Source organism: Parambassis ranga, chromosome 2, assembly GCF_900634625.1.
Source record: "Parambassis ranga chromosome 2, fParRan2.1, whole genome shotgun sequence".
Classification (NCBI taxonomy): Eukaryota; Metazoa; Chordata; class Actinopteri; family Ambassidae; genus Parambassis; species Parambassis ranga.
The window spans coordinates 1,000,790-1,028,594 of record NC_041023.1 but is presented as its reverse complement, the minus strand read 5'-3'; the positions used below and the strand labels follow the sequence as shown (position 1 = coordinate 1,028,594).

The 27,805-nt window shown below is 53.6% G+C and overlaps 1 protein-coding gene and 1 non-coding gene across 13 annotated transcripts; one reads left to right on the top strand and one right to left on the bottom strand.

The window, feature by feature from the left end:
* Positions 1–634: 634 nt before the first annotated feature.
* Positions 635–21,006, top strand: LOC114431971 (CLIP-associating protein 1-A-like). 12 transcript variants are annotated; one of them, XM_028399669.1, is made up of 40 exons: positions 635–882; positions 1,257–1,657; positions 2,824–2,902; positions 2,998–3,101; positions 3,176–3,267; positions 3,355–3,430; positions 3,840–3,937; positions 5,212–5,282; positions 8,621–8,752; positions 8,891–8,967; positions 9,045–9,137; positions 9,215–9,360; positions 9,468–9,603; positions 9,750–9,820; positions 9,898–9,957; positions 10,376–10,453; positions 10,544–10,711; positions 10,911–10,957; positions 11,039–11,236; positions 12,099–12,194; positions 12,269–12,463; positions 12,808–12,912; positions 13,555–13,652; positions 13,753–13,776; positions 14,007–14,254; positions 14,328–14,391; positions 14,528–14,530; positions 14,645–14,808; positions 14,883–15,105; positions 15,261–15,356; positions 15,663–15,815; positions 15,897–16,003; positions 17,697–17,844; positions 17,914–18,136; positions 18,216–18,269; positions 18,340–18,542; positions 18,618–18,746; positions 18,823–19,029; positions 19,119–19,235; positions 19,312–21,006. In XM_028399669.1, the coding sequence occupies exons 2-40, from the start codon at positions 1,451–1,453 to the stop codon at positions 19,393–19,395; spliced, it is 4,674 nt and encodes a 1,557-aa protein (XP_028255470.1). In that variant the 5' UTR covers positions 635–882; positions 1,257–1,450; the 3' UTR covers positions 19,396–21,006. The 12 variants fall into 12 exon arrangements, with proteins under 12 accessions (XP_028255470.1, XP_028255476.1, XP_028255472.1 ...); XM_028399675.1 differs by lacking the exon at positions 12,808–12,912; XM_028399671.1 differs by lacking the exon at positions 13,753–13,776.
* Positions 2,385–2,513, bottom strand: LOC114432758 (U4atac minor spliceosomal RNA). Its single transcript, XR_003670322.1, has one exon. It is a non-coding gene; the product is annotated as a U4atac minor spliceosomal RNA (small nuclear RNA).
* Positions 21,007–27,805: the final 6,799 nt, after the last annotated feature.

Genomic DNA, 27,805 nt, shown 5'->3' with positions numbered 1-27,805 from the left:
ACCCGCCCATCCATCCATCCCTCCACCCGCCCATCCATCCCTCCACCCATCCCTCCACCCGCCCATCCATCCCTCCACCCATCCCTCCACCCGCCCATCCATCCATCCCTCCACCCATTCATCCCTCCCTCCCTCCACCCACCCACCCATCCCTCCCTCCCTCCGCCCATCCATCCCTCCCTCCCTCCATCCCTCCACCCACCCACCCATCCATCCCTCCCTCCACCCCTCCACCCCTGCACCCGCCCATCCATCCCTCCCTCCATCCATCCCTCCACCCCTGCACCCGCCCATCCATCCCTCCCTCCATCCATCCCTCCACCCCTGCACCCGCCCATCCATCCCTCCATCAATCCCTCCATCCATCCCTCCCTCCATCCATCCATCCCTCCCTCCACCCATCCCTCCACCCGCCCATCCATCCATCCCTCCACCCACCCATCCATCCCTCCACCCATGCCTCCACCCGCCCATCCATCCATCCCTCCCTCCATCCATCCCTCCCTCCACCCCTGCACCCGCCCATCCATCCCTCCCTCCACCCATCCCTCCATCCCTGCCTCTGCCTGGCTGCGTGTAGTTACTCCGTCCTGCCTGCAAGGGTCGTCGTTCTGCGCCTTTCCCTTCACCCCGTTAGCTCTACGGCGGCTGGAATGGGACAAGCTCTGCCTGGCTGTGCTAAATAATAATTTATTCGTCTATTAACCTCCGTGTGTGGTTCGGCCGGCGGAGGCTCGGCGGCGCGGACATGAGCCGAGGCTCCCGGAGCTGAGCGCGGCGCGGGGCTGATGTGAGGGGACGGGAGCGCGGCCGGAGGCAGCGCCGCCACTTCGGACTTTTTTTTTTCTTCTTCTTCTGGGAACGAGTCGTCCAGACCATCCGGTGAGTGAGTCCGCAGCCGGCCACTGAATCAATAACTGTTTGGTTAACCCTGTAATAACAGCTCAGGCACGGTAAAGGTTAACGGTTCACCTCTGTGGACGTTAACGAGTTAACTTTAGCCCGCATAGCTAACACTAGCTTCACTGTATTTTGGGGTAAAAGCTGGCTAATAGCGAGCTGTGCTAGCTGTCAGAGCTAAGAGCTAAATAAACTGTTTTATCTGCGGCTCCACGCTCGGTTAGCTAAACTTTAAGCAGCCTCGGTGTCTCTTTAAGCTAGCAGCTAGCAGGCTAAGCACCGCCGGACACTCGGCTGGACCTGAGCGCGCTGTTTGGACACTCACTGTCCTTCTTTCTGCTTTAATGTGGACACAGAGGATGGACGGCTGTGTCCGGCGCAGCCCGTCGCAGCATGTCCCGGTGCTCACATCATCGGCATCAGCCGCCTCCTGAAGAGAACAACGCGTGAGTGAAGGGGGTCAAAACCTGCAGCAGGTCCTGCCAACTGTAAGGACACCAAGCGTGAGACCGGCTGGAGGTCTGCTGGTGCCCTCTGACTGCCTGCAGCCATGGAGGAGGAGGAGGAGGTGAGCATGGAGTACCTGCTGGAGCAGGTGCTGCACAAGGACCTGGGGAAGAGGCTCCAGGTGGGCCAGGAGATCATGGAGCTCATCCTGGACCAGGAGAAGTCTCCAGAGCTGGAGCAGGACCAGACCGGGCTGGACAGGATGGTGGACGCTGTGGCCAGCTCCTGGGTCAACTCCAGCAACTTCAAGGTGAGCAGAGATGGGAGGAAGGGGGACACGCTCCACATCTGTCCTCTTAAAATGAACCAGAAGCCGCTGACGGGGAGAACACATGAAGACACACAGTCGGTTTGCTGCTGATTGATTGGTGAGATAGTGTGTGTAGTTTATGCAGACACATGCTGGTTAATCAATAAGGTGGATGTACAGGTAAGGACATGGCTTTTCAGTATCTCACACACCAAAATGTAACCAATCAAATGTCTGCTTCCTGTGCTGTCCTGGAAACGCAGCCTCCTCCTCCTCCTCCTCCTCCTCTGGGGGGGCCATAATGGGGACGAGGCTCCCAGGCGAACTTGTCGTCGGTGGTGGCTGCGAGCTTAATTTACCAGCACCATTAGCCCAGTTTCCTTCCCTCTGTGACCGAGCCAGCGGAGGAGGAGGAGGAGGAGGAGGAGGTGGAGGTGGACTTCCTTCCTCTGCTGTGAGTGTGAGGAGGACGGAGGCGTGCTCTCAGAATAATGGCCGCTGTCAATCGATTGGATGGCTGTGATGTAGATGAGCGGCCGTGCAGCCAGTGACAGATACAGACCGATACTGGCAGTAAAAGTCAACACTTACATGTGAGGCTGTGTGTTTATGAGCCTCACGCTCAGGACGTGGTTCCGCCCTGTGTCCAGCAGAGGGCAGCTCAGAGGACACATCCTGGTCTTTTTTTTTTCTTGCACGCCGCTGTTTCCTCTCAGAGTCAAAGAGAGTTTCCAAAAATTGCACCGTGGCCCGAGCACGAAGCTCAGGTGGTGCGCATGTGTTGATATGGTGTCAGCAGGGAAGCTCTCACTACACGTTCATTGAGTCTCCCGAACCACCCCATGACAAGGAAAGTTGCAGCCAGTGGCTCGGAGCTGGTATTGTGTAGTGTGAGTGCCGTCCTCTCTCATGGTGGGGTGTCGGGTTTGTGCTTCAGCACACGGAGTGACAGGCCGGGTCCGTATGTCGAGGTTCCACCATGTTCAGAACATTTATTTACAGTAGTTTGTGTTTTTTAGAGCAAAAGCTTGAAAAAATTACCCATAATCCTTTGCAGGCTAGTTCCCAGTGTATTGCTGTTGCTGCAGCTGTTTGTTTCGTTTCTGTCTCAGTTTCTGGAGGATAATGACTCTGTCACTGTGTGTGTGTGTGTGTGTGTGTGTCAGGTGGTTTTACTTGGGATGGATATTCTGTCAGCTCTGGTCAGCAGGCTGCAGGACAGGTTCAGGACACAGGTTGGAACAGGTGAGTCCCTGTACTGACTTTAAATCCTTGTTTTTTTTTATTTTCCCGCCCGCTCTCTGAATTCTTTTGTCTTTGTTTGTTCTGTGTCGGCTCAGTTCTGCCGAGCCTGATCGATCGACTGGGGGACGCCAAAGACCAAGTTCGAGACCAGGACCAAGCGCTCTTACTGAAGATCATGGACCAAGCTGCTAACCCACAGGTACACACAGCTGTTTGTCCAGCGGCTGCTTTAAGTGTTTAAGTGTAAAACGTTGACACACGTTCACCTTTCAGTTTGTGTGGGAGCGAATGATGGGAGGCTTCAAACACAAGAACAACAGGACCAGAGAAGGACTGTGCCTGTGTCTCATCTCAACTCTAAATGTGTAAGTGGGACATGTGGACATGTTGTGTGATCCATGGCTCCTGTCACAGCACCCCCTGGACATCTTGTTTGTCTTTGTCTTTCTCAGGTTTGGATCCCAGAGTCTGACGCTCAGTAAAATCGTTCCTCACATCTGTAACCTCCTCGGAGATCCCACCAGTCAGGTGTGTCCTCCCTCCTGACTTACTCCTGTGTCTGCCTCACAGCTCTGTTTGACGGCCCTCTGCTGGTGAAGTGTCATAATTACAGCCGAGCTACAGTCGTCCTGCAGCCCTGCGGCGTCCTCTGTAGCCATCATGTCCGTCCTCTGCCCGCTGTGCAGCGGGGTGTGTTGTCCCCTGATGTGCTGCAGAGGTCTATCATCACTGGAATCACACTTCCTGTAGAGGACAGGAAGCCTTGCCCATGAACTTCCCCTCTCAATGCCAAACATGCACACTGGAGCTCTTGTCTTCTCAGCTGTCAAGAAATAGAAGTTGTTTTCCTTTGGTCAGGGAGGAAGGAAGTAGAACGTAGTTTAGCCTCGCTGCGTTCTGCTCATGTTGTTGTTTGTGCTCTACTTCCTGCTTGTAGGTGCGTGATGGAGCCATGAACTGCCTGGTGGAGATCTACCGCCATGTTGGAGAGCGAGTGCGAATCGACCTGGGAAAGAAGGGTCTGCCTCAGTCACGGTGTGTCCCGAGCAGCGCCTCCTGACTTTGACATTGTGATTATTAGTGTTTGTTCGGGTATTACCCAGCAGGCGTCCCAGTCCGCCGCCGCCGCCGGTGTATTTTTGGATGCATTGAGCTCTCACTTTGGCCTATTTAACCGCTCTCCGGGGAGCCTGAAATAAGCCACACTCGTTTATTTTTCCTCACATCACGACACCGGCTGGTGCCGATTAGGCTGGTGCAAAATCGTATCGTGTGCAATGAATCGTCAGAAAAACTGTCACCGATTAATATTTGTCACTTATCGATTACGGCGATTAGTCGCGTGTCGTCATGATGACGCATTTTTGTGTGAGACGTACTCTCACCATCGCCCTCAAGCGCACACGTGAGCCCACAATAACAATAATGGCGGAAGGCAGCGGTGTTCAGTTAAATGATGCGGAGCAGCACGTTCCTAACAGAGGTTCAACGTCTGTCACCATAAGCCGGAGCACGAATGCACACGCATACGCGACATGCATTAGGTGTAAAGCATTGGTTGTTGCCATAGCAACTGGATGTTTGCTGGATCAAAGGAATGAACTCCGACTGCCTCCCGATCTTTATTTACGGACTCCACAGCAAGAAAGGAAAACATTACAACAGCGAAGTCTCCTCCAGCAGATATTGAAAGAATTCCACTCAGCCGAGAATCCGCGGTACGTTTAGTCATTGTGCTGCTTACGACCAAACTACGCGCTGGAAGAACATAAGGCAGCTTGATTTGCACACACACACATTTAAATGTGGAATCGTCCGGTTTGTTTGTTTGTTTTTCTGCTGCTGTTCTACAGTCTGAGTGAAAACATGCTCTAGTGTGGGACATATTCAGTCACAGGTTCATTTGCACACAGATTTTTTTTAACTTTAATAATCACTGATGTGACTTTTCTGAACTTATTTGTCCTGTTTAATGTTAACGTTGACATGCTCTGTGACCTGAAGATAAGAACATTTGAAGGACAAAGTTACTTTAAATGTTTGCTTCATTATTATTTTGAAGCAGTTTGTGCCTCTGTTATCAATACATATTTCAAACATGGCTGGTTTGGGCCTGATCACTACTTTAACCTGTTAGAATGAAGGCGTTCACTTGACTGATGATCTGTCAGAATCATTTTAGAACAATTTGGTGATTTAGAGTCAAAAACATGTCAGTGCAATTGTCATCAATTAATCGTTATCGGCTAAATGCCACAATTAATCGTGATTAGTTTTTAGTGCTGATTGTCCCCTGCTTCTGTCTCCAGGCTGAACGTCATCTTCAGTAAGTTTGACGAAGTTCAGAGGTCGGGGAACATGGTGCTGTCACCTCTGTCAGGTAAGATCTCATCTCATGGTCCCAGGAGCTTTCTCCGGTGTTTGTGGTCTGAGTGTGAGAGTAGCTGCTTGTTTTTATGGGATTCAGACAGAAGCATTGTCCTTTGGTTTCCAGTCTTTGCAGAGGGTGTGTTTGCAGAGAGCAACTTGAGCCGGTTCCTTTGTGTGACTGACTGAAAGCCTGACCCTGCAGAACCGGGATAGAAAGGTTTAGCTTTGTGCCAGATGTTGAGATGTTTGCAGGCAGGATGGCATTAAGCTGGTTTATGTGCCTCCCAGCTAACAGGCCTCCTCACTGTGGTCACATGACTTTCACACAGTGGTTTTTTTGTGGGGATTTGTTAGTAAAAGCAGCAGAGGAAGCTGAAGCTACAAAGCACAAGCGATAGAGGGCTCTTATTTTGTAGGAGTGGTGTCAGCTGTCATCCCCACAGTCACAAGACCAGGTTGGAGGGGAAGGGAGGAGGCAGGCAGCAGTGCAGCAGCTCTGAGCTGGGGACAGGACGGCAGAGTTTCTGCTCCGGTTAGGTCCACACTGGAAAGCTCGCAGGTAAACTTACATTTCAGACCTGCAGGAGTCATGTGTTTGTCTTATTGATGTAACAGCTGACTCTCTGTTGTCCGACCGCCGGGGTCTGTGGCTCATGCAGCCTTCTAATTACAGCGGGGTCATAATGAGGAGCTGGAGCTCAGTGGTGCGTGTGATCCAGCTCTGCTCTGCTCACACATTCAGATCTTTTAAAAGGGATTTCTTCATAACTTCTCAGCACAGACCTGGTGTCATATTCTACCTCTCTGGGCTGGCCGTGTGACGTGCACCTCCTCAGGAGGTCCTGCAGAGACCAGGCACCTGGCTGCCAGCAGGACTTGGGTTGCACCGTTGGAAACCTCCTGAATAATGGAGCCTGTGCAGACACACGGAGCGCCGTGCAGCAGAGAGTCTCTCACCGCTGTTAAATAAGTGCACAGAGGATCACCTGAAAGTGCTGAACAGAGTCAGGACGTGCACAGTCTTTCCTGTGGCTGTCACAGACAGGAAGAGTCCCCTCCACAGAGACAGGGGGACAGCAGACAGGAAGCGTTTTGCCTGCTGTTGTCCAGAAGTGAGGACGGGTCAGGCTGCTCCTCATTTAAAGGAGGGGTTGGGGGTGCATGCCTGAAGTGAACCTGGTGAGAAGGTGGGCCCGATGCTAGTGTGGGAATGTCCCTCCCTCTGTTGTTGCAGCTGGTTGGGAATTGCAGGTGAAAGGCAAGGGGGTGTTTCCCACTGTGCAGTGGAACCAGTTCTCATGTGGAGTCCTGAGCCGGAGCTGCAGGTCTGTGCTCTCCCACGCTCCTCTCCTCCTGGTCATTTTGTGGATTTGCACCAGGGGGATCAGCTGTCAGATTCCATCAGGCTCTGAGCCCCCAAAGACTTTGAGACACTGCCAGCAGGAAAACCTGTGACCTGCCATGCAGAGGAGGTGCTCGGCCTGATCATGTGATCAGAATCATAGAGGTGTGTATCAGCAGGTCTGTTTACATCGAATCCTCTGGGACTCGCTGACTTCCTGGTTGGATGAATGCTCACTGTTCATGATGTAAATCCTGTCAGACATGTGGCGCATGCTGCCATCTGGTGGATGTGGAGCAGGGCTGCTGTTTGTGCTGTGATGCTCCTCTGAAATATTTAATTGGCTGGGTGGAGATTTGGTGTCGCCTGACCTCTTAAAGGTGCAGCTGTGATGCACGTTGATGAGCTTCACGTGGACTCTGGTTGACCTACTTGCAGCTGGTGAGAGGCGGCTGCTTCCATCTTGTGTCTTATATATCGAGCAGCAGCGACCTTGTGCAGAAAAAGCGGCTCCAGCTGCTGCAGGCTGACGGAGGAAGCCTGCTGAACACTGACGGAGCAGCAGCTTCCTCTCTCTCCTGAGTCACCATCACACTGTAGCTGTCCTTCATCCCTGGCTCCACCCACCAAGCCCCGCCTCCATATTGAACACTTAGTTTATCCCTGCCTGACTCCTCCCTTCTCCTCCCATTGGTCCAGTCCTCCTCTTCCTCCTTTCCTTCATCCTTTTCTCTCCACCCTCTCTCTTCCACTTCCTCCATCCTGGTCCTGACTGCGTGTGTGCATCAGAAGTGAACTAGAGGACGAAGACGAAGAGTATCCTGTGGCACATGCTCCCTGACAGGAGAGGGAGGAGGCTGGGCGTCTTCCTCCCCTCTTGTTTCTCCTCAGCTAGAGGAAAAGATGTGAGGAGCACAGAGCGCTGGAGGGGGGACCTGACCGTCTGCCGGCATGCTGAGGAAACTGGTCTGCAGGCGGATCTGCTCCTGTAAGCTGCTGCTGCTGCTGCTGATTTAACAGAGAGGGGATGGTTGTGATCAGTGACCGGTGCCAAGGCACGACAGGAAGGAGGGAAAAGGAAGCGTGGCGGTGGCTGTAAATCTGCGTGGTCTGGAATGTAAACACGGCCTGCTCCCAGCTGAGACACACAGGACGTGATGCAGCCGGACTGTCCGTCTGTGAGCAGCGGTGCCGAGCTGCAGGAACAGGACGGAGTCTGCTGCTGTGCTGTTAGCAGTGTGACCTCTTCCTCTGCAGACCTGAGTGGATCCTTTAGGGGTTGAGGGTTTAAATGGCTCTTTGTATTCAGACTGGGTCTCTTTGGGTTTCCCTCCTGCTCTGTTGTGTTTACATAAACTGTGCGACTTCAGGTCACAGCTGAGGTTGTGTTGTTCCCTCAGTCACCTTGTGTTGATATTGAGAGGTGTTGCACGACACTTTGGTCCATGGAGGAAAAACTGCAACCTGATGACTGATGTGTTGGCTGGGTGCCCTGCTGTGTGTGTGTGTGTGTAAACTCTGAATAATGAAAAAGGATTGATTGCTTCCAGGGCAGATTCCTGAGCTCGGGGGGGGCCTCACGTGGCGCTCTGTTGTCCACCACAGGAGACATTTTCACAGGCCTGTGTCTCTTTTACAGCTTTGATTCTGCTGAACATGAAAATATGAAGTCGTTATTATTCTGAGTAATCAATACTTCTGAATATCATCCCGTCAGCAGGCTCTTTGCTCGGAGTGTGTGCTCATGCTCCTGTGGTTCCTCAGGGCTCCTGACCGGGAACACTGGACTAATTGTTGCCTTTATTGTCAGGGCATTGTGAGTCTGACCTCCCCTCCCCGCCGTTAGCTCGTTATGTTGATGTAGGAATGTGAGTTATGTGTCAGCTGAAGTCAACATGCAGAAATGTCAGAATGCGCCCGCCTGCAGCCTCCGTGCTGCCATTTTTCTGTTGCGTCATGTGACCAGAGCCCACCGCCACTGTTTCTTCTTCTTCTTCTTCCTCCAGACAAGAACTTTGAGGACGATGACTCGGTGGACGGCGGCCGCTCCTCCTCTTCGTCCAAAGCTGCCTCGCTGTCCGGGAGGAAGGCAGTGAGCATGGGTTCGTTCCGACGCCCCGCCTCCGCCAAGTCTGCAGGTCAGAGCCAGAACCTCCATCTGATGTTTGACGGTCTGATCAACATGGAACTCCATGTTGTCCTTCAGACTTTCCTCGCTCATGATGTGCAGTGTCCTCCATTTAAATCCTGTCTGCGTGTCTCTGTGTCTTCTGCAGGGAGGGACGGGTCTGGTGCCGGAGCTGTGGATGAGGAGGACTTCATCCAAGCATTCGAGGATGTTCCCACGGTGCAGGTAAGGAGGGCGTGTTTGTCACAGAGATGTAATAAGGACATGAGGACGTGAACTCAGCACCTCTGCTCCTCCATCAGATCTACTCTAACAGAGAGGTGGAGGAGGCCATGACGAAGGTTCGAGACGTGCTGTCAGACGACAAGCGGGACTGGGAGCTCAGAGTGGCAGCTGTAAGACCTGACCCCCCCCTCCTGTCTCAGTGAGGCTTGCTGACTGTTGTTGACTCTTTTTTTTTGTGCTCCTGCAGCTGAAGAAGGTGCGATCGCTGCTGCTGGCTGGCGCAGCTGAGTTCGACGGCTTTCCGCAGCAGCTGCGGCTCATGGAGGCGGCGTTCAAACTGTCCGCCAAGGACCTCCGGTCTCAGGTGGTGAGAGAGGCTTGCATCACTCTGGGGTAAGACGTTTAAAGGTCACAGGGTTCCCTCAGGAACTCTGGACCCCAGCTCTGAGTCTGTGTATCCTGGATAAAGAAGCTGAGCTCTGTCCTCCTCCCGTCTCCAGCCACTTGTCATCGGTCCTCGGCAGCCGCTTCGACCATGCAGCGGAGGCCATCATGCCAACTCTCCTCAACCTGGTCCCCAACAGTGCCAAAGTCATGGCCACCTCTGGCGTGGCCGCTATCCGCCTCATCCTCCGAGTACGTACCTGCTGTCTTTCTCACATGGCTGAGGCAGCGTTGTGAGGATGTTTTATGTCTAGAAGAGAAGGCTGCTTGTTGTCAGATACGCTGTAATCTGTGCAGATTAAGACAGCCGTTTCTAACAAGCTGGTTTCATTCTGCAGCGCACACACTACCCTCGACTAATCCCCATCATCACCAGCAACTGTACCTCCAAATCTGTGGCGGTCAGAAGGTGAGACTGTCCCCGTCCCCTCATGTTTGTTCTTCCTAAACTGCGCTCCTGTGCTAAAGTCCACTTCCTGTCTGCAGGCGCTGCTATGAGTTCTTGGACCTGCTGCTGCAGGAATGGCAGACCAGCTCCCTGGAGAGGTGAGAAGGGATTACTCTGGGATTACACATTTATAAACAGAAAATAATGGATTACTTAAGAAACGGGAGAAGCAGGGGCACGGGTGTGTGTGAGCGGCCGGAGGCTCTGCGTGCTACCTTGTGAGGAAATGTGACACCAGCCGGGTCAAGGTCTATCTCAGCAGTTTCCATGGCGATGCCAGGGGGATCTCTGTCCGCCTCCAAAAGGCTCATTGTGTTTCTGCCTGGCTGCTTCCTGCCTCTGCCGCCAGGGAGAAACCCGAGATGACCCGCGAGTATCAGGGGAGCTCTCTGCTTCCCATCGATTCTTCAGAACCGACCCTAATGTGTCCGTCACTGAGGACCCGAGCCCGGGTTTCATACATGTATCTGTGCTTGTGATGCTTGTAGTTCACATATTCTGACTCTCTGTCTGCAGACATGGGGCAGTGTTAATGGAGACTATAAAGAAAGGGATCCATGACGCAGACGCCGAAGCTCGCTCTGTTGCCAGGAAGTAAGTCACACCACCCGGCCAAAATGAATTTTCTCATCTCTCGCTGAGGCAGAATAGTTTGGATACAGATGTGTTTGGCTGCTGCTGCAGATGTTACTGGAGCTTCCACGGACACTTCAGCAGGGAGGCGGAGCAGCTCTACCAGGGGCTGGAGTCGTCCTATCAGAAGGCTCTGCAGGCTCACCTGAGGAGCGGAGACAGTCTGATGTCGCTGCCGGCCTCTGATCGCTCGTCCTCTTCATCTCAGGAGAGTCTGAAGTAAGCCTCCTCCTCCTCCTCCTCCTCCTCTCTGATTGATCTTTTAGTAGTTAGTCTGCCGATCCAGGACTGATCATAGATCTATTTCTGTGATTTAAAGGGGCGCTGCACCATCCTGCTCCTTTAAATGATTCGCTCAGTCTCAGCTCAGTTTGGAGGACTGTGTCCTCACTCACGTATTTCATGTCTTCCTCCACAGTCGACCCCTGTCAGTAAAGACCACCGTTGGAAGCAGCTCGGCCAGATGTAAGGACTCAGCGATGATTTTTGCACTGTGTACCATGATGTGCCTGATCAATAACGATCGCTTCTCTGATCCTCCTCCAGCCAAAGCCGGCCACGCCTCCCGCACACCTGCTGCAGCCTCCTCCCCAAGTTCGCTCCAGCGGTCTCGCAGCGACGTGGACGTGAACGCCGCGGCCACCGCCACCGCCCGCACCAGGATGCCCGCTGTGCCGTCCGCCGTGCAGGCGTCGCCTTTCAGCTCGGCCTCGGCTCTGCCTCCCGGATCCTATGCTTCACTCGGTAAGACAGCTGGTCACACGCATAGGGGGGCAAAAGTAAAGTAAACGTGTCCCAAGTGTCCCTGTAGAGGCACGTCTTTGTCCACATGGGCTGGTCCCAGCTGTTTCCCTCCAACTCACCTCTTCCTCCAGCATATCTGATCTTAAACTCTTGACCCTGAACCCTTGTTGTGTCTCTCCTGGGCTTGCCCACCTGTCAGACGGCCCGTGGTCTGTTAATGCAGATGGTAAGCTGTGTGTTGGTGTGTGTGTGTGTGTGTGTGTGTGTGTGTGTGTGTGTGGACACACTCCTCCATGTCTCCCATCAGTACTGTAGTGGTGGTCATGGTCTTGGAACTGTCAGTGCATGGACTGTCTGCATGGTTTCCTGTGGTTCCTCCACAACGTTCAGCCCTGTTCTGCTGCTGTCAGTGAGAGTCCTGAAACCCTGTCAGCACCGGACCCAGAGGCAGGACTGCCATCGATTATGTGACTCTACACACTATTGATCATGTAGAGGAGTAAACATGGACACCTGAGCGCTGAAGACGTCAGTAAACTCTGAAACAAACCTTGTGATGTCAGAGTCTGTCGGACACTGCTGCATGTGGCTGACCTGTCCCTCGGTGTGTTGATGTGCACGCCACACGTCCATCTGTTGTCCACACAGTCCCACAGCTGTCTCCGAGGAAAGGATTGTCTTCTTACAGTTTCTTCTCAGTGACAGATGTTTGTAATGTGACCACCCCCCCCCCCCCACTCAAACCCCTCAAACAGCTGCTCCCTGTAGGAGAGCTATGACTTCACTGCTCCTTCACTAACAGCAGCTGTCTTCATGCTCCGTTCACTCTCTCTCTCTGTCCTCTCGCCCTCTGCTTCCTCAGGTCGAGTGCGAACGAGGAGGACGAGTGCAGGAAACGGCCCGTCGGTGACAGACAGCCGGGGTCGGAGCCGAGGGAAAGTCGTCTCGCAGTCCCAACGTGAGCGGCGTCCCGATCTGCAGGTTCAGCAGCTGTCTGCGGTCTTTCTGACAAACGTCTGTCTTCTGTCCCAGCTGGCAGTCGTTCAGGGTCTCCCGGGCGCCTGCTGAGCTCCACCTACGGCAGGATCCCCAGGCCGACCATGGGCGGCGCCGCCGCCGCAACCACCGCCAGCGGTGCCTCCGCCGGCCCGTCCGACAAGAGCCGACCTCGAGGTCACCGCAGCCAGGGCTGCAGCCGCGAGACCAGCCCCAGCAGATCAGGCTCAGGTGAGGAGGAAGAGGAGCACTCCTTCATTACAGAACAGTGAAGAGGAGGAGGCAGGGGTTTTGAGCGGGAAACGGATGAGATGAGTTTGTAAAGTGAAAGCACCACACCACCTTTTCCTGAGCGCGACGTGCACAAGCGCCTCCCATGACCAGTTCTCCTGGCTCCTTCTCCTCATACTAACCCTGCACCTCCTGCAGTCTGACTCTCCTCCTCCTCCTCCTGCCTGACTAACCATGTCTGCAGACCTTCAGGTGTGTCAGTGTCCTGCTTCCTGTGCTACAAGCTAAACTGTCCCCCTGCACTGCTCTCTGTCTGTCTGTCTGTCTCTGCCTCACCTCTCCAGCCCGGAGTCGAATCCCTCGACCCAGCATGAGTCAGGGCTGCAGCCGCGAAACCAGTCGCGAGAGCAGCCGTGACACCAGCCCTGCCAGGGGTTTCTCCCCCCTGGGTGAGTATGGTACTGAAGACAGAACCCCCTCCCCCCATCCATCCAGTTTAGTGCTAGATTTCTTCCTCTTCCTCTGCATGCTTCTTTTAAATGTCCAGATTCTGTCTCCAAATCCTCTGAGGCTGATGTGGACGTTTTATTCGTTAGAAGTTTGAAATAATTCCTTCTGGTCTTTCCTGATCTTGCGTCCTCCTCCAGCGACCCGCCGTCACTCCCGCTCCACCAGCGCCCTGTCCTCTGCAGAGTGCTACTCAGGTGACCCGAGAATAAAAACAATGTGACGCAAAGCTCTCATTGACATTCCTGATAGAGTGAAGAGTCTCCTGCATGGCCTCAGTCAGCCTGATCTTCACAATTACAGAAACATTTCATGTGGCAGGAGGAAGACTTGGCTGGTTCTGGTTGTGAAGATGCAGGTTGTTGCATTATGTTGCTGCTTCTTTTGATTGATCTCACTGCTCAGACTCTCACACATCATCTCATGCTGTTTCAGCTCATTAAAACATTAAAGTACACAGAGGCCGTTTGCTTCTGTCAATCGGACGTTTCTCAGTGCGGCCTCATCCTGCCTGTTACCTGCATCTTTCATCCCTCATGTTTCCTCGCCTCTGACGCCTGCGTGTGACGTCTCTCCTTCTGCAGACCGACTGTCCCATCAGGCTCGGATCTCGGCCTCCGTCAACGCCATGAGGATCCTCAACACGGGCACGGAGGTGGAGGCGGCCGTGGCAGACGCTCTGGTACAAACGCATCATGTGTGGTTGACTTTCAGACTTTTCCAGTTGCTGTATAATGCTGCAGTAATCTCCTCTGTGCTCTTCTCTCGGTGTAAACGTTCAGCTCTTAGGAGACTCGAGGAGTAAGGTACAAACCGTTAATCCTCCGTGTTACCGCATGCAGAGCATGAGCTTTTAAACATGGATGAAAGTCAGCTGTGAAACATTTCCTCACATGTCTTCACATTCTTCAGAGTGACAGCCAATCAAACATAGCTTCATCCACCCCTCTTCATTCACGCATGCCGTTTCTCTAGCTGCATGGTAGATCCTGCGTCGCGCTGCTGCTGTCTCACTGTCGTCTCTCCTCTGACTCAGCGGAGGCCGGTGAGGCGGCGCTTTGAGTCGCCAGGCATGTACTCCGATGACGACGCCAACAGCGACGCCTCCAGCGCCTGCTCGGAGCGCTCGTACAGCTCCCGCAACGGCGGCGTGGCGCCTCACTACATGCGTCAGACGGAGGACGTGGCGGAGGTGCTGAACCACTGCGCCAGCTCCAACTGGTCCGAGAGGAAGGAGGGGCTGCTGGGACTGCAGAACCTGCTGAAGAGCCAGAGGACGCTCAGGTGAGTGTGAGGAGAGTGGAGGTTAATCATGAGCCGTGACGGCTGACTGACGCGCTGCTTGTTTCTGTCTCAGCCGGGTGGAGCTGAAGAGGCTCTGTGAGATCTTCACCAGGATGTTTGCAGACCCCCACAGCAAGGTGAGAGAACGTGGGGGGTGGAGCTTAGCTGCAGCGGCTTGAGCCTCCGTCTGTCGGGGGGAAACTAACAGGACGAACTAACAGAGTGTTTTTTGTTGCATGCGTCCTCGCTGCTGCGGACTCTAACAAACCACAGAGAGTAAGTCCTACTCACCTCGTCCCTGTGTGATGTCACACCGCAGCACCTCAGACCACACACAGTCCCTCCTGTCCCGCTCCTCCTCTTCATCACCCCTCTCTGTCTCCGCCTCAGGTCTTCAGCATGTTCCTGGAGACTCTGGTGGACTTCATCATCCTGCACAGGGACGACCTGCAGGACTGGCTCTTTGTCCTGCTCACTCAGCTGCTGAAGAAGATGGGGGCCGACCTGCTGGGCTCCGTCCAGGCCAAAGTCCAGAAGGCCCTGGATGTCACAAGGTGACCGGTCCTTCAGCACGGGGATGAGTGTGATGTTTGTGTGGTGCCTGACGCTCAGCCCTGTCCCCCTGCAGAGAATCCTTCCCGTTTGAGCAGCAGTTCAACATCCTGATGCGCTTCATCGTGGATCAGACGCAGACGCCCAACCTGAAGGTGAAAGTGGCCATCCTGCGCTACATCGAGGCTTTGGCTCGCCAGATGGATCCCGCCGACTTCGTTAACTCCAGCGAGACGCGCCTCGCAGTCTCTCGAATCATCACGTGGACCACCGAGCCCAAAAGCTCCGACGTCCGCAAGGTAGGAGGCGGGACGGAGCTTCAGCGCCGCCTGCGTCTTCTCCTGGTTCTGTGTTCGTTGTAGTGTTTCTTTGTTTGTTCTTTCAGTTTGTTTTGTTTGCTTCCTCATTATTTTTATTTTCCTAATGTTCATTCCTCCATCCGCCACACCCCCAGACCCTTCATAACTGGGCAGGGGAGGATTTCTCAGGCCGACCCAGCACCGTGGCCTCTCTGCCCGGGGAGGGCAACCTGGAGGAGAGGTGCAAGCAGGTAGATGCTCCATCAGACGGCATGAGCCGCATAAATGACCTCTAACCTGACAGGACGCAGCCGCGGTCTGCAGGGTGTCTGTGCAGCCATGAAGGATTAACCCTTTCAGCACTAATCACTCCTAAAACCGCAGCATGAGTCATGTTCAGAATCTGGAGATGGACAAGAAGCTTTCTGCATGATGATGATGATGATGATGATGATGATGCAGTTTGAACGAATCATGTCTCTTTCAGTTTTGCATTCAGCTATTCATGCTTTGTTTTTTTACTGTGTGTGTGTGTGTGTCTGTGTGTGTGTGTGCAGGCGGCCCAGGTGGTGCTGATCGCCCTCTTTGAGCTGAACACACCAGAGTTCACCATGCTGCTGGGCGCTCTGCCTAAAACCTTCCAGGATGGCACCACCAAGCTGCTGCACAACCACCTGAGGAACGCCAGCGCCAACAGCGGCATCAGCATGGTACAGACGCAGACACACACACACACACACAGACACACACTGATGTCCTGAGTGATTTGTCTGTGTTTTGTCGGCCTGCAGGTGTCTCCCAGTAACCCGGCCGGTCGGACTCCGCCTCGCCAGCCCAGCAGCCGCAGCAGCCCGCTGACCTCGCCCACCAACTGCTCCCACGGCGGCCTCTCTCCCAGGTCTGCCGCCATGTTTCCCGTTTTAAACACAGCTGATCCTCTGATTCTGCCAGTTCCTTCATTCCCACAATCACTCAGACGTCGGTTTGATGAAGCTTGTGGTGCCTTCATGATCTTCACTTAATGAATTTAGAGGAGAAGGCTCCTGACCCGCGGCCGGGGTCAGAGGTCAGAGAAGAGGGGCACAGTGTGGACTAACTGACACATGTTACCGTCATGTCAGGGTGCTAATAATCCCTAATAATCCATAATCCCTGCTGTACTAACTCTGACAACAGTGCTGCCTCTTTAGTTTCTCACATCTCTGCCTTCTCTCTCACTGCTCTCCTCCCTCCTCTTCGTCCTCCTCTTCCTCCCCGGCTGGTTACAGTCGGCTGTGGGGTTGGAGCGCAGACGGACTCTCCAAGTTCCCTCCTCCACCCTTCCCCTCCCCTCCTCCTCCACCTCCACCCACTGCCCACTCCTCCCTCAAGGCCCTGCGGCGAGCTTACTCACCCAGGTAACCCTGCTTCCCCTCTCCCTCCTCCTCCTCCTCTCCCCTGGTATGAACCTCTGACTCTTCTGCCTCTTCCTCCTGCTCCTCCTCCCGCTCCTCCACCTCTTCCTCCTCCTTCCTGCCTCTCCTCTTCCTCCTCTCCCCTGGTATGAACCTCTGACTCTCTGACAGCCTGCTTCTTCTGCTCCTGCCTCTTCCTTCTCCTCCTCCTCCTCCTCCTCCTTCTCCTCCCTCCTCCTCCTCCTCCTCCTTCTCCTCCTCCTCCTCCTCCTCCTCCTCCTCCTCCTTCTCCTCCTCCTCCTCCTCCTCCTCCTCCTCCTCCTTCTCCTCCTTCTTCTCCTTCTCCTCCTCCTCCTCCTCCTCCTCCTTCTTCTCCTCCTTCTTCTCCTCCTCCTCCTCCTCCTTCTCCTCCTTCTTCTCCTTCTCCTCCTCCTCCTTCTCCTTCTCCTCCTTCTCCTCCTCCTCCTCCTTCCTCCCTCCTCCTCCTTCCCCTGGTATGAACCTCTGACTCTGACAGCCTGCTTCTTTTGCTCCTCCTCCTCCTCCTCCTCCTCCTCCTCCTCCTCCTCCTCCTCCTCCTCCTCCTCCTCCTCCTCCACCTCTTCCTCCTCCTCCTCCTCCTCCTCCTCCTCCTTCCTGCCTCTTCCTCCTCCTCCTCCTCCTTCCTGCCTCTCCTCCTCCTCCTCCTCCACCTCTTCCTCCTCCTCCACCTCTTCCTCCTCCTCCTCCTCCTCCTCCACCTCTTCCTCCTCCTCCTCCTCCTCCTCCTCCTTCCTGCCTCTTCCTCCTCCTCCTCCTCCTTCCTGCCTCTCCTCCTCCTCCTCCTCCTCCACCTCTTCCTCCTCCTCCTCCTCCTCCTCCCTGCCTCCTCTGCTTTCTGTGCCTCCATCTGCTCTCTGTGTCTGCACCCTCCATCAGTCTGCTTCGTGTTTTGGACGTTGCTGAGCTGAGGACATGTCTCTGTGTCCCTCACTTCTCTGTGAACATGCACGGCTCTGCACGTGCACTCTGACACACTGTGGAGCACGGTGCTGCCTGCTTCCCGTCATGGTCGGAACCTCCTGTCGTCATGTTTCAGTGTCTTCTTGGTGGACTTTGTTTGGTCCATGTCAGGGAAAGTGTCCTCATCCTTAATCAGACAGGATTATAATCTGTACACACAGCTGACCGCATGCGATGATCTGTTTTTGTATCCAGCATGTTGGAGTACGACAGCGAGAACCTGAACTCTGAGGAGATCTACAGCTCTCTGCGCGGCGTCACTGAGGCCATCCAGAACTTCAGCTTCCGCAGCCAGGAGGACCTGATGGATCCGCTGAGACGGGACGGCAAGAGGGACGGCGTGGTGCGTGTCAGACCGTCTCTGCACCACCTTTATGTTTCATTCATGTCTGACATGCCGTTGTGTTCTCAGCCTGGAGGCGGGGCGTCCCCGGACTGCGGGGACGTGGTGGAGGGTGGGCGCACGGCTCTGGATAACAAGACGTCTCTGCTGAACACTCCTTCGCCACGATCGTTTGCCGGGCCGCGGTTCAGAGAGTACAACCCGTACAACTACACGGACAGCATCGGCACGCTGGACAAGGCGGCGCTGAAGGAGGCGCTGTACGAGGACGCGGTGGAGCAGCTGAGAGACGGTCAGCGTTTGAAAGGTGTACCCTGTCCCCTTGTGTCTCTAAAGCTTAAAGTCTCCCTCTCTCCTGTCCTCCTTCGCAGGCCGCCGACAAGAGTGTGTTGAAAATAAGATCCTGAACCCCAAAGGTTTCCCCGGTGAGCTCCTGATGACAGTTTACAGGACTGTAAATGTAACACAGACTAACACGTCTCCGTCCTCACACAGCGGGCCCTGCAGAGCAGCTGGAGCTGGTCGGGGAGCTGCTGAAGGAGCTCTCACAGGGCCAGGCGGGGGAGAGGGGCCCCGAGGAGCGTCGGGGGACCCTTCTGGAGCTGCTGAAGGTGGCCCGTGAGGACAGCCTGGTGGTGTGGGAGGAACACTTCAAGACCATGCTGTTGCTGCTCCTGGAGACGCTGGGAGACAAAGACGTGAGGACCCGAGCCGCTGCCTGTCAGTCGTCGTTGTAATGTCTGTGTGATTTTGCATGGTTTGTGTCCTCTCAGCACACGATCCGGGCCCTCGCTCTGCGAGTCCTCAAGGAGGTCCTGAGGAACCAGCCGGCCCGCTTCAAGAACTACGCTGAGCTCACCATCATGAAGACGCTGGAGGCCCACAAAGACTCGCACAAGGAGGTGAGGTCTGAAGGCTTTGTATGAAAACAGGTTTCCGTCGGACCCTCCTTCACATCCTCTCCTCTGCTGGTTGAAGGTGGTGCGAGCAGCTGAGGAGGCGGCCTCCACGCTGGCGGGCTCCATCCACCCGGAGCAGTGCATCAAGGTGCTCTGTCCCATCGTGCAGACGGCCGACTACCCCATCAACCTGGCCGCCATCAAGATGCAGACGAGGGCCATCGAACGCATCACCAAGGAGCCGCTGCATCAGCTGCTGCCCGACATCATCCCCGGGCTCCTGCAGGTGAGGCGGGCGGCGTCAGGTGGTGTGAGGCGGTGTGGTGAGGCGGCTTTGTGGTGGTCGGTCTCAGTCAGTGCTGTGTGATGTTGCAGGGCTACGACAACACTGAGAGCAGCGTGAGGAAGGCCAGCGTCTTCTGCCTGGTGGCCATCTACTCTGTGATCGGGGAGGAGCTGAAGCCGTACCTGGCTCAGCTGACCGGCAGCAAGGTGCGCTCACTTCCTGCCTCCATTTCCTTGACAACGCCATCATGTTTAACCTCGTGTTGTCTTGCCCCCCCTGCAGATGAAGCTGCTCAACCTGTACATCAAGAGGGCTCAGACCTCCACCAGCAACAGCAGCAGCTCCTCCGACATCTCCTCCTACTGACCCGCTGCAGCAGAGCCCACGTCAGGCGTTCAGCAGTGGGATCATGAACGTTTCCCTCGTAGGACCAGACTCACCATCCGTCCCATCCTTCATCTGCTGGTGAAGCTTGGCGAGGAGCTCGTGGCGCCGTGGCTCCGGCTTCACGACCCTCCGCCCGATCCTCCACATTACCACTAGAGTCATGAGCCTTAAGACTTCCATCAGAGTGTGATGGAAGTCACCATAGCAACCATTCGTCGAGGCCTGGAACCCCTCCTCCTCCTCCTCCTCCTCCTCCTCCTCCTCCTCCTCCTCCTCCTCCCGGCCGTCTTTCTGAGACGAATCTCTGCCAGCGGGAGGTGAGTCTGAGCGAAGAGGAGCTCCTTCCTCGCCGCGGCTGTCAGTATTAACCCACTTATGGAACAATGTTTGGCTTCGACACATCAGACCTTATTATAGTACATGAATGTAAAGAGCTTTGAATGGGTCTCACCTGTGTGGGTGGATCAGTCTGTTAACGAAGAAGAGAATCAGGATCATTTGGCTGGCCAGTGATTGTTAAGCAGCAGAATATTTTAATGTGATTTCAAACTAAATTTGAGTTTTAAAACTACACAGTAGTTTTTATTAAGAATCTGAAATCTAAAATAATCCCCTGAAGTGACAGCAGCAATGTGAATCAGTCCAAACTGGAGACTACTGTTTGATCCCCAAATACTCCCTTGTATATTCATATATATATTTATATGTTAAAGCGGAGGTCTTTAAATTGAATCATCAGCAGGTGATGAATGTAGAAGTCACTTGACCTTAAAAAATGTGAAGTTCATCAGACAATCCGAGTTCCTCTGACAGCGCTGACGGATGGATGGTGAAGTGCCAGCGTGACGCAGGGTTGAAGAATAAGACGCCTGCACATTAGCAATAAACTCTGAGGGACGCAGCCTGGAGCTCTGTAGGTCTCCATCGTCTTCCTCTCGCTGGTCATTCTTATTTTTAATTTTAAAAAAGTGCATCTATAATAAAATGTTACTGCTGCTTATCATGATACTAACAAATGCGCCTAATAACTCCAGTGTGTGTGTGTGTGTGTGTGAGCTGAGGGTTTAGGTGGGAGGAGGAGGAGGAGGAGAGGTGAGTGAACACCGGAGCAGCCTCCAGAAGGCCAGGGGGCGCTGTGACGCAGCGTTCCCAGGCCTTACGGCGTCTCTCCTCCACCCGTCAGCTCAGCACTTCGACAGTTAGATGGGCTCTGGACTGAATGTGGCCTCCTGATCCGGTCCAGTGTTAGGCGCTCACTTCCCTTTACTTCTCTGTACAGTATAAAGTGCATGTCACAGTAGGATGTGAGCCTCTGTAGAACCTCTTCCTGAATGTGTGCCTTTGGAAACGTGTCTGTACAAAACTAACCTGTACTAACTCTGCTTCTTACTGTGGACGCCGAGCAGAACTCCATGTGTGGGCGAAGAGCTGTAAATAAGCTTCCTCTCCATGAAACCACTTCCTGTGCATGGCTCCTGTTGAGTAATATTTATGTTTGATTTCCTGTGTATGACTGTACATATTTCCATGTTTGGTTCTCTTTCACCTGTGATAGACTTTGCAGAACTTGAAATAAATAAATAAACCCTTCTGTTCGTGTGTCTCCTCATCCTTTACACTCTGTGGACTACACTTCCCATGGGCACTTGCGCACGAACGTCACAGGTGTTCTCCAAAAAGACTGAGAACGATAAAAAAAAAAATACAAACTGATGGAGTGTGATGGGCAAACACCCGCCACCAGGTGGCGCTCCGAGCACTCTGATGAGCACTACACTGCTGTGTGTGCAGGCCTGGACAACACTCCCATTGGAATCTTGGAAGTTTTTTTTTTAAAGGTAATCGATCATATTTATAAATTTGGGAACATTTGTGTTACTGTTATTAAAACAGCTGAACAAAAGCTGCTTCCTTATTTTCAATCATTTTTGATTTAACAACAACAAAAGTCACACTTGTGATTATTTGTTGAAACATAAATTAAAACTAAGATTAGGAATTAAACTCTCATTAGTTGATCGTGAACTTCCCCTCGGGGATCGATAAGGACCTGTCTGTGCGCGCTCTTTGAGCGGGGCCGCGCTTGGTTCGTGGATGAGCGCCGGCCGCGGTGGGGGGCGGGGCCTCTCTCCGCGGTGGCCCCGCGTGCTTCATCATCAGTATGCGCGTGCGGGTAGAAATTAATTTCATTAACGCCCCCCCCTGTTTAAAGGCCCTCATAGTGTATGATTAGCGCGCGTTTCCCGTCCTGGCTGCGAGTGGCGGCTGAGGTCGGGAGGTCGCGCAAATGAAAGAGAACGACTTCATTGTGAGATGACTGGCTCATAAATCATCGGCCGTTTTCTATAAATCACGGCAGATGGCAGGGAGCGCGCCGGGGCCCCTGGGAGCTCGGAGCGGCCCCTGCGCATGATGGGTAGGGCCGGGCTGAGCGCGCGCGGAGGCTGGCAGAAGCGCAGGGTCCCTGGGTCACTTCCAGTTTGTGGAAGCTGGAAGACGTGAGGTGTGGTGGAGGCGGGCCAGAGGCCGGGCCGGGCCGGGCCGGGCCGGGCCGCTGCCCCCTCCCCGCTGATGAGATGCAGACCCCGGAGGTCTGCGCGCAGCTCGTCCCCGCGCTGCCCTCCGTTTAACAGGTCTAATCCGCCTGCTTAATATGGAGACAACTCCATCCCGGGCCGGCCCCGAGCTGCACTGAGACCTGTCAGGCTGACACTCGGAGTCCGCCCCGGAGGGCCCCGCGCACACCGTCATTATTCATCATGATTATTTAACGGGGCCGCACCGCAGCCCGGAGCCGCGTTTAAACCGCCTTTCTGTCCGCTTCTCACCCGCAAACACCGGCCTGGAGCGCAGGCCTTTCAAAGATGGCCGCTTGTTAAAGTTGTAACTTTTCACTACACTTCCCAGAAGCCACCTGAGTTTTTTTTCTCTCTTCTTCTACGAAGTGCTTGTTAGCACGTTAGCACTTCCGGGATCGATTGTTTTTAAATTAACGACACAAAATAAACCTTCAATAATTGTCTTATAAACACGCTGAATAAAATGCAGCACTTTTTACCTAAACAAACGATGTTTGTGTTATTTTGTTGTTGTTCCCGTGTTGTTTTTCCTTCTGTCCTCTCAGCTAACCGCGGTCAGCCATTTTACCTGCTGTTCCTCACTTTGGCCAGAAGGGGCAGTGTAGCGCGATGTAGCCGTTAATCTACCGAGCTTTCACGCGTTTAGAAGTCCGTCAGTAACTCGCGGAAGTGCATGCGTGTGTGTGTTTGGTGACTTTTTGTGTGTTTTTTGTGTATTTTTGAATCCACAGTTCAGCAGCACGGTCTGTGACGTGTAAGTGTGCATTTGTTATGAGCTAGCTAAAAGCATAGTCTGTCTTCTTCTGTATTTTTGTACACTACACGTGTTATTTAGCTTTATTTGTGTTTGTGGTTGTTAATTTGTAATATTCGTCACAGCAGATATTATTGACACCTGTTGTGTGTTTGGTGTTCATCATCAGCAGCTCGGGATGAAACAGGCTGATTGGATGAAGGGACAGAAGCTGGATGTATGGAGGTGTCTCAGATCCCCTGTGCGTCAGGTCATCAGAGGCCTCGGGACGTCCTGATTGGCTGCTGTGATGAGACGCAGGCTGCACCTTCCTCTGTGGTAAGTGTGTGTGTGATGGAGGTCACGTGACGGGGGCTCCTCTGAGGCTCTGCAGACGTGTGTGAAGCCGTCCTGTGTTGCTCGGTTTTGAAGCCGCTCTGCTCTGAATTCTCCTCATCCATGTATTCCTCTGGCACGACGCACTTAAAAGCGGCGCGGCCCCATTAGCCGCGGCGCTCTGTTCTTCTCCTCCGCTCTTTATTTGGATGGTTTCCGTCCAGCTGGCTCCCGACCAGAAGCTCCCGTCCCCTCTGAGACCCGTTCAAACAGTTAAACACGTCCTCTGCTCCTTAATGATGGCTCGCCTCTGATGGTGGAGGGTCCATCTGGGCTGCGCTGCGGGTCTGAGGGCCCTTCCTGACAGATGCTGTGTGTGTGTTGGGATCTTTGATATGTTTGGAAATTGTCTGCAGTGGTTTCTTGATGACTTTTAACCAGTGAGGCTGTTTGTGTAGAGCGCACAGCTACACCCTGTGACGGCCCCTCTTCTCTGCTGAGTATCTTCAGAAGTCTTCATCACAGGGAGGCGCTTCAAACATCGATGGAAACTACACAGCCTGACCTCTCTGGTGACCCGGGCTGCTGCTCTGTGTCACCAAGAGTTGAGAGGGAAACCGCCCTGGCACTAATGCTCCTGTTTAGCTGAATGTCTGAATCACAGGACGTCCCTTTGTCCTGTTCTGTCCAAGTTTATGTCCACAGGAAGTGGCTCTGAACACTGAGGTGTCTGTCAGTCATGTGACGTGCGTGTCATTATGTCATCACGCCATGTTGAGGATCTGCAGGGGGCCAAGGGCACTGTGAGCGCTTGAAGGTGGACTCTGTAACGAGGCGGCGCCGGGCCCGTCAGCCCCCCTACACACACACACACACACACACTCGCAGCTCTGCAGCCAGCATTAATGCAAATTATGGTCTGATAATTTAATAAGTTTGCCGGCTTGATCTGTCCTTTTTATTACAATTATCATCAGGCAGGGGGTTGCGTTCCATCATCAGAAAATAAACACCATCGATCATCCTTGCGATGATTAGCCGCTGACAGGCCGAGCGGCGCTCTGCATAAATGGACTGTAATGTGGAGCTGGAGACGAGGACGCCGCCGGTTTTTCGAGCTTTTCTGCTAACTTTGGCTCCACACTGGGCTTATTAACCACGCCGATAATCGCAGCAAGCCTCCCTTCATGTGGAGGGGAGCCGTTTCTTAAAGGGTGACGTCAGGGGAGGCTGCCTCCAGCTCCCAGCTCCGAGCCAAGACATGCAGCCGGGGCCTGTTAAGTCTTTCCAGAAACAGGCTGGAAGGTGCCAGAGCCATGCTCGGAGCTGGCACCGGGGCCTCCCTCTTAATTGCAGTGGAAAATGATGCTGCATTTCCCGCCTGTTGAAGCAGCTTGTAAAGAAAACAAGGCCTGAGTTATGGGCTGAAACGGAGAGAGGAGGTTCGGGCTTTGGAGGCTTCTTGGCACGCTGCGAGACAAACATTAACAAACTTAAATCACCGTTGCATCAGGTGCTGAATGTTTTATGGCGCCTGTGTTCTCTCTGTGTTCTGCTCGGCAAAGCCCTGCAGCACCGAAGTAAAGAAGAACAAGGTGTAACACGCTCCTGCTCTCTGATTACCGCTCTGACAAGTCTGGGGAGAAATCAGCTATTTATGATTTTACGCACTGTTCATATCTCTGTTTTCACAGGCTACGAAATAATAGAGCTGCTAAAGTGCGTCTGTGAAGATGATGGAGGACGAGGAGGGGAGAGACACGGAGACAAACACAGAGCGCACAGAGCTGCTTTGTTCTCCGCCTTTTGCTTCTTGGCTTTGAAACGGCGAGCAGAGGTGAACTCCCCTCCAGGATCAGCTGACCATAACAGGATGACTTCCTCACAGCCGCCTTTCATGTCGGGCTGTGGAGGAGAGTCCTGCAAAAACACACACCGTCCACCTTTCCTGCCAGATTAAAGATGGCTGCGGCCCACTGAGCGAGGAGTGTGTGTCAGCCACTCATCATTTACTGCGCTGGTCAGGAGGAGGCAGTGCGTGGAACCCTGTAACCTCTGTGCTAAGCTAAGCTAACGTCCAAACAGTGCACAGGAGCAGGCGCCCTGCTGTGTTTGTGTGTCTGTGTGAAAACATGCAGCGCTGGCGTGCGGGGTGTCGAGCACCTCGTTCCTTCGGCGTGTCCTAACGAGCAGCTGTCGGCAGACGCAGGACCGTCCCAGCGAACCTTCTCAGAGAAGGTGGAGAGAGAGGGCAGAGCGGTGGGAGCTGTTAATGAGGACCTCCTTCCTCCTGAGAGCAGGGACCTGGAGGGCCCGGCAGCAGCGAGGTGGAGGCGCTGACCCCCCTCAGCTTCCTGCAGTTTAACCCCCTCCCTGAAAAGTTTAGTGATGCAGTCAGACAGTCTGAAGCTGCGACATCATGACCTGTGTGTGTGTGTGTGTGTGTGACATGTAATAATTGTTTTTTAAACGCTCTCCGTTAATCGGAGCGTCCCTCAGGCAGATGGCGTGTTGTTGGAAAACAGATGCTAGTTTGCATAGGAACATATCATGAATATGGATTAGCTGATGGTGCTGATTGGCCGGCTCCACAGCAGGCTGTGACATCACTGCGACCATCTTCAGCCGCTGTGAACCCCGGTCCCCCCTCTGATGAAGTCGAGGGGCTTTTATTTTGAAAGGGCGTGAAACGAGCTGTTAAAACTTTAAAGGGCCGCTCTGCGGTTTTTGTCCTTCCAGACCTCAGCGCGGCGCTGACCTCACTCTCAGCATTATTCAGAGGGCCCCTGTTAATATTAAGCAGGCGCTGACACGGGGGCGCCGCCGCTCGCGCTCGGCAGGGAGGTGGCCCTATTGAAATGAGGAGCTTAATAATACATTGGTCCCTCAGGGGCCACCAGAGGAAGTCTGCTCCACTCCGCTGTGGGTCATTGGAAATTCCCCCCATCGTGCGACACCTGGACGCCGCTGAGGGCGCCTCCACACAAACACCTGAGAGGCGCAGCGGCGGCGTGCTCGGGCCCTCTGATGGTCCGCGGGCTGATGGAGGCGGACAGACTCCTCAGCTGCCAGTGTGACCTGAAATTGATTCATAAATGAATGTCCCGGCTGGAGGGAATTATCATATCAGTCTAATAGAAAGGGATGAGGCATCAGCGGCTGCAGAGCGCTATCCATCATCTGCGCTGACAGCACGCCTGTCACATGAGTAATCAGGACGCCACAGTGCAGCGCCGTGTCATCAGGGGCTCGGAAGAAGTCTCCTTCACGTCAGACTGCGTCGGCCGCTTCCTCCTGACTCCATGCTGGCCCGGCCGTCGCCTTCCATATCGCCACGGCGACCCTGACGTCTGACCGCACAGACCGCCGAGCCTCAGCCGCTTAGAACCGACGACCTAAAACTCACGGCTCTTACTCTGATTGATTAGACTGAAAAATCCAATCAGATGAAATTTGAAAATAAAAATAAATTTAATTTAGACTTTTCTATCTCTAGATAAAAAAATTAAATCAAATAAAAAAAGGTTATTTTAATTTAACTTTCTCTCTGGATTAAAAATTGAATAAATGATTAAGTTTTTATTTTCAAAGTTTAAATTCAGATCCTTGAAATTGAATAAAATTTGAACATAAATTCTGAATTAATTAAGATTTCTTTCTCAGAATTCTGGAATAAAGAACGAATGAAATGACCCTGTAAAAATACATTCAGAAATCTGTTGATTATTATTTTATTATCAAAATCAATCAGAATGAAGTCTTATTAAATTACACTTTAAAAAAATAACTTAATTTATTTTGTGCCGTTACAGTCATGAACACATTGTGTGTGTTTCTGATGATGTGGGAGCAGAAACACTGACGTTTATTTCACTTCTGGACGCCTTCTGTTTATTTTATTAAAGAAGCTTTAATTCGCCGCTCAGACACAGAGGGGGGAGGATGGGGGAGGAGGGGGAGGGCTGTAACGTCCCTCCAATAATCATCCGTCACTGTTACAGTGGGGCCCGGCTCCGTGGCTCCATCACTGAGTGGAGGTGCTGCTCGGCGCCGGCTCTTTGTGAGTCTCCTCTCCACCTCTGCTCGGAGCTCGGCGCCCGCGGCGGTTTCCTCCGCCTCCTCACATCTCTGACAGAATAAGGAATTCCAGTGGCAAAAGCAATCAGCAGCTCCGGATCAAACGCATCCTCGGCTGGATTCCCTGACAGACTAAAATCATTTGTTCCTCTCAGCGCCGTGTCCCCCGGCCCGCTCGCTGCTCTCAGCCCGTTTGTTTTATGTGGTTTCAGCAGCTGCGTCCTCTGGGTCGCTCTGTCAGAGCCAATATTGAAGTACACACGGGCTAACTGCAGCAGCGGCGGCAGCCTCTGCGCACGCCGCGCCTCTTCCTCTCCTGTTAGCGTCCTTTTTCATCAGCCAGGCAGGATTTACATGATGTCAGGCGGAGGTAAGGCGAGTCAGAGGAAGGGATTTCAAAGAGGTGGCGGCGCTGCACAAGAAAGGAAAGTGCCGTGTCGGCAGTCGGTGCAGGAGCGTGGCTTCAAAGGCCAAACTTTAGTTGTTGAATTATTGAAGCGATCGACACTCCTCCTCCTCCTCCTCCTCCTCCTCATATTTACTCAGGCCAGGCTAAGCTAACGCTCCTCCGCTCCCTGACGTGTCGGGGTGGATGGAAGGAACAACACAACTCTACCCACACAGAGGACGTCACAAACATCTTTAAAATCTCCGAGTCAATATT

What these genes read in the sequence shown, in the direction of transcription:
- LOC114431971 (XM_028399669.1), top strand. Translation starts at nt 1,451, where the DNA reads ATGGAGGAGGAGGAGGAGGTGAGCATGGAGTACCTGCTGGAGCAGGTG. An exon ending in TCGGAGATCCCACCAGTCAG is followed by an intron (nt 3,431 to 3,839) that starts GTGTGTCCTCCC and finishes TCCTGCTTGTAG; the next exon opens with GTGCGTGATGGAGCCATGAA. An exon ending in GAGGCTTGCATCACTCTGGG is followed by an intron (nt 9,361 to 9,467) that starts GTAAGACGTTTA and finishes TCCCGTCTCCAG; the next exon opens with CCACTTGTCATCGGTCCTCG.